The sequence below is a fragment of the Mugil cephalus genome, chromosome 10 (genome assembly GCF_022458985.1).
Source record: "Mugil cephalus isolate CIBA_MC_2020 chromosome 10, CIBA_Mcephalus_1.1, whole genome shotgun sequence".
Taxonomy (NCBI): Eukaryota; Metazoa; Chordata; class Actinopteri; order Mugiliformes; family Mugilidae; genus Mugil; species Mugil cephalus.
Genome location: NC_061779.1, coordinates 17,167,405 through 17,176,688, shown reverse-complemented (window position 1 = coordinate 17,176,688; position 9,284 = coordinate 17,167,405). Strand labels below are relative to the sequence as shown.

At 43.0% G+C, this 9,284-nt stretch overlaps 1 protein-coding gene across 1 annotated transcript; it reads left to right on the top strand.

Annotated features, from left to right (window-relative positions):
- Positions 1-531: 531 nt before the first annotated feature.
- On the top strand, positions 532-9,272 carry nat10 (N-acetyltransferase 10). Its single transcript, XM_047597181.1, has 29 exons — positions 532-698; positions 925-1,045; positions 1,177-1,268; positions 1,370-1,541; positions 1,937-2,059; positions 2,138-2,199; positions 2,291-2,405; positions 3,127-3,234; positions 3,353-3,486; positions 3,583-3,676; positions 3,760-3,858; positions 3,939-4,075; positions 4,763-4,887; positions 4,984-5,134; positions 5,721-5,817; positions 5,924-6,040; positions 6,180-6,281; positions 6,373-6,447; positions 6,849-6,965; positions 7,078-7,211; positions 7,295-7,343; positions 7,437-7,533; positions 7,618-7,725; positions 7,808-7,980; positions 8,066-8,185; positions 8,297-8,395; positions 8,601-8,674; positions 8,779-8,859; positions 8,958-9,272. The coding sequence occupies exons 2-29, from the start codon at positions 932-934 to the stop codon at positions 9,094-9,096; spliced, it is 3,108 nt and encodes a 1,035-aa protein (XP_047453137.1). The 5' UTR covers positions 532-698; positions 925-931; the 3' UTR covers positions 9,097-9,272.
- The last annotated feature ends 12 nt before the right edge of the window (positions 9,273-9,284 follow it).

Below are 9,284 nucleotides of genomic sequence, written 5' to 3'. Positions count from 1 at the left end.
TTCCACGCCAGAAAAAAACATGAAGTTAAAAGTTAATGTTTCGATGTGATACTGATCTATTTTCCTTTAAGGCGTGGCAGCAGAGCTCTTCCATGGAAATCCTCCTAATTAAAATGTGTATAAAAAAAAAAAAAAAAAAAGTTACAGATGGGCAAGAGGGCTTTTATTTCCCTGGGCGGATCTTTCCAATTTTTATTACCAGTTTTTAAACATTAACCTTTACAACTCTCTCCTTATAATATACAATAACCTTTTGTTTTTCCCAAGCTGTGCCTAGTTTTATAGGTCTGCGCCAAACCTTGATTTTCACAGTAAATTCACGATTGTCATTATTATCAGCAGAGGATGGAGAAGATATTTACATTTATTATTAACCATGAAAATTCTGACGTGGCTGCCTTAACCCGGCGGCAACTATTTTTCTGTTTACATCGGCGCTGTGTGTTCAGTTTGAATAAATCGAGTATCGATTAATGGTTTTCCTTGCAGAGACTTAAAGGCCCAGAGACATCAGACATCGCCATGCGTGAAAGTTTTTGAAACGCGTCGCGTGGTTTTGACGTCATCCTGGGGTCCTCCATGAACTGTTGTCTCCACGTGAGTGTATCAACAGCGTGATGGCTTCCATGTGAATGCAGCACTGAACTTGTTGGATTTTTACTCGTATTAAATGCAAACGACTTCATCCCTTACATAAGGTAATTTGAATATTTCCCTTGATGGTTATACGTTATTTCTTTGTCGTGTCTTGCTCTTCTGCTGATTAAAATTACTATTTGTTGTAGCTTTAAGTTGGCTACAGTGACTCATTCTCTTTAACTGAGCTGACAGCACTTTGTGTCTAAGTGTGCCGTTTTTGTTGCATAGTATTGATGAGATTTGCTGTGTGTGTTATTCGACTTGTTCCTTTAATCTCAATGGCAGGAGTAAGATGGCAACCGTCCGCAAGAAGGTAGACAACCGGATACGAGTCCAGATAGAGAATGGAGTCGCCTTGAAGCATCGGAGCATGTTTGTGGTGGTAGGAGATCGTGGGAGAGATCAGGTACTCCATCACTTCCTATTCATTAACTTCTGTCAACACCAGTGGGCTTGTTTAAAAGCTATTTTGCTTATTTCACCACCAGCCTCTCTCTCCATTCATCATCAAAACAATTCAATCTGTCTCTGATCCAGGTTGTCATCCTGCATCACATGCTGTCTAAAGCTGCTGTCAGAGCACGGCCCTCTGTCCTCTGGTGCTACAAAAAAGACCTGGGATTCAGCAGGTCAGTGTAAAAAGAAAAACCTTCTCACGGAGATTCAGGTCTTTTGCCATTTTGTTGAAAGGAAGAAAGGAGATTTGATCTGTCACACATCTCTGAAACAGCAATCGGAAGAAGCGCATGAGGCAGTTGCAGAAGAAGATTAAGACGGGCACGTTAAATCTGAATCAGGATGACCCGTTTGAGCTTTTCGTCGCTGCGACCAACATCCGCTACTGTTACTACAACGAGACGCACAAGATCTTGGGAAACACCTACGGCATGTGTGTCTTACAGGTGGGTCTTTCATCAGACTGTGTATATACACGCAGATCTATGTATATGTTTGAACACTGACACATTTTTTAATCAAAGCATATATGAGTTATATTATCACAATGGGTTCTTTAAAGACACATCGCGGTCTCATCCAAATTGGAGGACAGGTTGAGGACAGCTCTTAAATATGCCTCCCTTTTTTCAACGGTCCAAAAATACACACTTAACTGTAAAATGAGAAGAAACATTCTTCTACACAAAATGAGGTTTATTATTATAAATGTTCCTTGAATATTTATTTTTGGGGAATTCTAGGGATAAAATAATTTTGAGTCGCATTTAAACAGAAGAAGGAAGTGCTGCTTTAAATGGACATCTAAAGCTTCATCTCTGTTGTCTCACCTGTCTCACAGGACTTTGAAGCTCTCACTCCCAACCTCTTGGCAAGAACTGTTGAGACTGTGGAAGGAGGTGGCATCGTGGTCATTCTGCTGAGGACGATGAACTCTCTCAAGCAGCTGTACACTATGACCATGGTAAGTCTTCAAGCTCTTTTATTAACACAGGGCACATTCGATTAGAAGACCCAGAATCACTGACCTGTCTCCTTCCAGGACGTGCACTCTAGATACAGGACGGAGGCTCATCAGGATGTGGTTGGAAGGTTCAACGAGAGGTAGGCACTTCTCAGGCTTTCATGGAACATATTTGCTGAGTGGGACGAATATTTAACAACGTTGTTACATTTTTTGTTCTTTTTTTTTTAGGTTCATTCTGTCTCTTGCGTCTTGTAAAAACTGTGTTGTCATTGATGATCAACTCAACATCCTGCCAATCTCCAGCCACATGGCCCACATCAAAGCAGTCCCTCCTAAGACCCAGGTACCTGTGTTAGATGTTTTATTATAAAGTCTAAGTGGAAATCACTTATCGTACAAGGATGAGGAGTATTTAGTGGTTCTGAAAACATTGTGCTGTGTTTAATATGTACTTTTTAGGGCATTATTATTGTGGTTTTGTGTTGAAACCTGAAGATGCTGCTTTTTTTAATTGATTGTTGTGCAGCTCTGAGTACAAAAACCATAAAAACATGTATCCTCCATTGGACTGTTTTTTTAGGTTATGGTTTTACACTTTATGGCTACTGTTATGTATTACTTTGTAACATAGGCCTTCAACGGGGGTCCGCGACCCCTAGGGGGTCCGGAGAGGTACTGCAGAGGGGTCGCAAAATCTTTGGTTGATTAGACATTTTTTTATATATTTCTTTTAATTTTCTCCCCCACAATCACCCCCCAAAAATTTAAATTTCTTTACAAACACATTAACATGAATCCAACATACTGTAGTAAAGGGACAAATGGGGGCGGAAGACGTTGGGTTTATTTATGCCACCCTATGTTCCCAATGTTTGAAATAAAATAACAAAATATTTGAACCTCTGTATTATTTGAATAGCTTAATATTGAGTGCAAAATGATAATAATGTATATTTATAAATGGCACTAGGCCGAGTTTAAAATAGAACACATATAGTAGGTAGGGGCTCCCTACTTACTCTCTCCATCAGTTTTTATCACATTTGCTTGCTTGTTGTCTCCAGGAGGACGGTTTGTCTCCTCGAGAACAGGAGCTGAAGGATCTGAAGGAGTCCCTTCAAGACACTCAGCCTGTCGGTGTGCTGGTTGATTCCTGCAGGACCATGGACCAGGTCAGAGCCTTTCAAATGCTGCAAACGCACACAGACGTCTTGCCAATGCACCTGTCAAATTCATGGATTGCTAATTTGTGCGCCAGGTGTCATTTTGAAGCCTTGTGTTGTCCTGTAGGCAAAGGCGGTGCTGAAGTTCATTGAGGCAATATCAGAGAAGACGCTGAGGAGCACCGTGGCTCTGACTGCTGCCCGTGGTCGAGGCAAGTCCGCTGCTCTGGGGCTGGCTGTCGCTGGAGCTGTGGCTTTTGGGTACGTATTAGTTGTCCAGTGTCATTTAAGGATCTAAGTTTTATCTTTTACGTTGCCCTCAGTTGTGGCCAATCACTTGTCTGACATTTTCTGCAGCTACTCCAATATCTTTGTGACCTCACCGAGCCCGGACAACCTGCAGACCATGTTTGAATTTATCTTCAAAGGCTTCGATGCCCTGACATATCAGGTAGACCACGTTGGCATCTTCTTGGTGACTGCATGACGACGGTGCGAACGCACGCAGCTTCATGTTTCTGTTTGCGTTTGTAGGAGCATCTCGACTATGAAATCATCCAGTCTTTGAATCCCGAGTTCAACAAAGCCGTGGTTCGGGTGAACATCTTCAAAGAGCATCGGCAGACGATTCAGGTAAAGAAGAGAAAAGTTGTCCTTAGTTGCTGCTCAGCAAAGAGTGAACCGTCTGACCTCCCCGTTACTGTGACCAACAGTACATCCACCCAGGTGATGCAGTGAAGCTGGGCCAGGCCGAGCTGCTGGTCATTGATGAGGCTGCGGCCATCCCTCTGCCTCTGGTCAAAAAGCTGCTGGGGCCTTACCTGGTCTTCATGGCCTCCACCATCAACGGGTCAGTATAAGGGATATTCATACACAATTATGTCTGAATACCATCAGCCACAAGGACATTTTCATTAACTGGTTTGAATAAAATGGATTTACGTTGGATTTACGTTGGATTTAGGACAGACCTATTCTGTCCCCCTAAATCCAACGGAGATGGTTTATATGTTTGTGTTTAATCACCTGTGAATAAGAATTGTTGTGCTTTTATTAGCCTACAAGTAGCCCCTTATAAGGAGTATGTCCTCCTCCAAGAGAACCTACTTTTTTCCTACTGTTATGCTGGAGTAGACAAAGCAGACACTGGCTCTGAATGGGCCTTTTTGGACTGTGTGATACTGGGCCTGGTAGCAATCTGCATCCTCACCACTAGATGCCACTAAATCCTTCATGCTTGACCAGTGAAATTAAAACTGTTAATATTAAGAATAAATATTAATTATGAATATTAGTAATCCATAAATCCATAAATACCTTAAATGAGCTCACGGTATGTTTTGAAGTATACTTTATGGTCCAAAATGTAAATATAATATAATATTAAAATACTCACACGTGAGAAGCAGTGATCAGTGAATTTGAGCTCTTTTACTTAAAAATGATTAAAATACAATCACAAGCCATCACAATGTAATCTCAGCAATAATTCTTTTTAAATAGAGACATATTCATTTGTGAACATGTTTGTTTCCAGGTACGAAGGCACCGGACGATCTCTGTCCCTCAAACTGATTCAGCAGCTGAGGCAGCAGAGTGCAGACAGCCAGCAGAGCATGTCTGCAGAGAACAGGAACACCAACACAGAAAGGCTAGCGTCAGGTGGACATTTTTTATTTCATTTTATTCATTTATTTTTGTCGTCTTAGACTTTAGCGTGTCTCGGTTGTCCGACTGACCACGTGTCTCCGCACACAGCTCGCTCTCTCCATGAGGTCACTCTGCACGAGTCCATTCGATACGCTCCCGGAGACGCTGTGGAGAAGTGGCTCAACGAGCTGCTCTGTCTGGACTGTCTCAACATCCCCAGGCTCATTTCTGGCTGCCCGCTTCCACAGGCCTGTGACCTGTATCCTTCATTTACTCTCAGCCTTTTTCATTAGAACCTAAGTTTCCAATGTTACATCTGTGTTTGATGAATAGTGTAATAGCTCTGTGCACACAAGCATTTATAGTCAGGCTACAACTGAGGAATATTGTCATTAATTATTTGATCTGTAATTTATTGTCTTCTACATTTAGACTGACCAACTCTCCCACACTCAAAGATAACCATGACACTATCAGCAAGTACTTAAATTTAAGACATTAATCATTTATATTTAAGATGTTGATAAGAGTGAGGATTGCCAAAGAAACTTTTCCATATGTTTTCCACGTTGTCTGTCTATCTCATTCTCGTGAATGCAATTAAATAGCTGTTTATATAATTTCAGGAATATCACTTTTATTTTGCGAAAAACTAATGAAAAAGCAGCTAATGAGTTACTAGAATGTGTTGCTAGGGAGAGAGACTTTCACTTGGACTTAAGGATGAAATTACATCCCCGGTCCCTGTGACCTCATGAAACACTTCTTGGCCACAAATTAAGAATTCATATAAGTGAAACAATCTGTAAAGAATTTTGTGTTTGTCCTTAGCTAACACTGCTCAGATATTACGTGAACAGAGACACACTGTTCTGTTACCACAAAGCATCAGAGGCTTTCCTGCAGCGGCTGATGGCCCTCTACGTGGCGTCACATTACAAGGTGATAAACGTTTTTATTTACTTACCTGCAGAGGGCGTCATGTCCACCATACCGTCTAATGCTAATATTTTTTTACTAATTTCTTTTTTTCCCCCTCTTCCTCCAGAATTCTCCCAACGACCTGCAGATGTTGTCTGATGCTCCGGCCCACCACCTCTTCTGCCTCCTCCCTCCTGTTCCCCCCACACAGAACTCACTGCCTGAGGTGCTCGCTGTGATACAGGTATCGTCTTATTAAATACCAGATCAGACATTTCTTTATTTCTGTCACTCACTGAAATCACAAACAAGGCAAAAAAAAAATATTGTGACAAACAAATATTGTGACACAAAATTGTGACGTTTCATTTGATTCTTCTCAGGTTTGTCTCGAGGGTGAAATATCACAACAGTCCATCCTCAACAGTCTGGCGAGAGGGAAGAAGGCCTCGGGCGACCTCATCCCCTGGACTGTGTCAGAACAGGTACACACATTTGTCACCAAGTCTTTGACGAAGCCGTTACAGCTCGTAATTCTGGAGTGAAGCTGTGAATCCTCTGCTCTTCTCGTCACAGTTCCAAGACCCAGAGTTTGGCAGCCTCTCTGGAGGCAGAGTGGTACGAATAGCCGTCAACCCAGACTACCAAGGGGTAAGAACTGTTTTTTTTTTTGTTTTTTTTTTTGTTATTTATTAGCATGGATGTACTGTATTTGTGTGTTTCCACAGCAGACACTTTCTCTTCTCTAGAACCTCTGATCCCTGTTTTAACTGTAGGAATCTAAATTATCATTTTTACCCCTCTAAAGAGCACGATTACCATTTTTATAAAAGTGCCGCTGCAAACGCACGAATCCATGACGACATTCAGAAAGATGAGTCAGCTGATTCATTTGCATAATCTTCCTCGGGCTTTGGTCCTGCTGTGGAAATGCAAATTGCTGTGAGATGCTTATCCCCGAGGACGTTTTCTGAAGATTAGTTCTTGGGGAGTTCCAGGAAGTTTTGGTGGAGAAGCACTTTGTGTGATGTGAGTTTCGACCTGTCCGACAGATGGGCTACGGCTCCAGAGCTCTCCAGCTGCTGCAGATGTACTACGAGGGAAAGTTCCCCACCATGGACGAGAGCGCAAGCTCAGGCCACCACGAAATCGCCAGCGTCAGCAGCGAAGTAAGACATAAAATGTTTCCAGCGACATCTCATTGTCACAGCAGACAGCCAGCTCTTTGCAGATTGAGCACACGTGTTTGTGACAGAAGCTCTGTTGTCATTTGCTGTCCAGGCCGTCAGTCTTCTGGAGGAAGTCGTCACTCCACGGAAAGAGCTCCCTCCTCTGCTGCTGAAGCTGAGTGAGAGGAGAGCAGAGAAACTAGACTATTTAGGAGTTTCCTACGGCCTCACTGCACAACTTCTCAAGTGAGTCGAACATGGACAAGATACGAAGGGGTTTAAATGTGTGAAAGATTGAGACATGTTAACAACTATTTGCATCGTGACAGGTTTTGGAGGAAGGCAGGTTATACTCCAGTCTACTTGAGACAAACCCCTGTAAGTAGCATCATTTTGGCAAATTGTTGTGCTTGTGTTTTGTGTACTGTCCTGCTGCCAGATTCAGAAACTGTTGTGTTTGTTTGCATGTAGAATGACCTGACAGGGGAGCACTCTTGTGTGATGCTGAAGGAGCTGAACACAGACGAAGCTCCGGAGCAGAGCCAGTGGCTGTCCGCCTTCTGGAAAGGTGAGCTCGACCGCTCTCCCTCAGGTAGAACTGCTGCGTTTAACGTCGCGTCACACTCCTCATGAACCGCCCTGTCCTCCCCAGACTTCCGCCGCCGCTTCCTGTCTCTGCTCTCCTACCAGTTCAGCAGCTTCCACCCGAGCCTGGCGCTCAACGTTCTTCAGAATAAGAAGATCAAGGAGGAGACGAGCAGTGAGACTCTTCTACCTACAAACTAATCAGATTTCCTTAAAGCCTCATTAAAGCTGATCTGACATAACTCTGACCTCAACAGCTCTCAGCAGCTCCGAGCTGGCCGGCTACTTCAGCCCGTACGACCTCAAACGCCTAGAGTTGTATTCAAGGAGCATGGTGGACTACCACCTCATCATGGACCTGGTCCCAACCGTGGCGCGCATATTCTTCCTCAAGCAGCTCGGTGACGTGTCCCTCTCAGCGGCTCAGTGTGTAGGTTTCCCAGCAGTTTTAAAACAATTCGTCTCAAACTGTTTTTGTTGATTGGCTGACGGCTGTCGTGTTACCTCTTCTGTAGGCATTACTGCTGGGGATAGGATTGCAGCACAAGTCTGTGGAACAGCTGGAAAAGGAAATTGAACTCCCGAGCTCACAGCTCATGGGCCTCTTCAATCGTTTGACACGTAAATTTGTGCAAGTGAGTTGACGCCAAAGACGAAACTCGCACTTAAACGCCCACAATAAAGATGATGTTGTAGATGTGATGTTGCAGTGTGTGCAGTAATGTTGGGTCTTTTGTGTTTTGCAGGTCTTCACCAGCATCCAGGAAAAAGCAATTGAAACGCAAATGGCTGCCACTAAGGAGGTCACCATGGAGCCGACTGTAGGAAGCCTTAATGAAGATCTGGTATGTGCCCTTGATAATACTGAAAAGTTTCTGTTATTGTCCTTTTATCTGAAAATACAAACCTGGATTTTTTTGCTTACATGTTATAGACTGAATATGAAAAATAACAATTACACCAATGATTAAAATTAGAAGTCGTGTTTCAGCCTGATGCCTAAGAACACGTGTGTTTGATTCTAACACAATATTTTTTCCCCGTTCACAGAATGATGCTGCTAAGGAGTTTGAGGAGAGACACAAGCAGGATTTAGAGAAAGTAAAAGAAATGGACCTGGAAGAGTGAGTATAACGTTGGGAGCGTGGCCTTGCTCATTTCTAGTAAAGTCAATTTTAAATCAAAGCTTTATTTACTGTAGTATTAATGGGTACGCTTGTGTTTTCAGGTATAGGATTCGTGGAGCTGATGAGGAGTGGGACCAGGTGCTGAAGAAGGCAGGGAACACAGCTGTTGTCAGCATCAAAAGGTGAAGTGTCACTCGTGAGGTTGGCGGAGGGAGGGGGGTGGGGGTTAGCGGTTCATTAGTGTAGAAATGTGTGCTTAATGATTTCTTATCACCAACAGTGACAAGAAGAGAAAATGGGAAGGAGCAAGCGTCATAGCAAGCAACGGGGCTCCACAGCAGGGCAAGCTAAAGAAGAAGGACATGCAACCGGGGAAATTTAAGAAGAGCAAACAAGGGAAATTTGGGAAGAAGGCGTGAAGATGTGGAGCAGACCATAGATTGTTCTGCACTGACAGGACTACATGTGTAATTTAGAGAATTTTGGATATCTTGGACTTGTGTACCTATAAGACTGGATGTCATTTTTATTATGTTTTTCTTTTTTTTTTCTAAACCAAACCTCCCCACAAATACAATGTTTTCCCCCAAACTCATAACAAGTCTGT

What these genes read in the sequence shown, in the direction of transcription:
- nat10 (XM_047597181.1), top strand. Translation starts at nt 932, where the DNA reads ATGGCAACCGTCCGCAAGAAGGTAGACAACCGGATACGAGTCCAGATA. An exon ending in TCGATGCCCTGACATATCAG is followed by an intron (nt 3,677 to 3,759) that starts GTAGACCACGTT and finishes TTGCGTTTGTAG; the next exon opens with GAGCATCTCGACTATGAAAT. An exon ending in CTTCCACAGGCCTGTGACCT is followed by an intron (nt 5,135 to 5,720) that starts GTATCCTTCATT and finishes AACACTGCTCAG; the next exon opens with ATATTACGTGAACAGAGACA.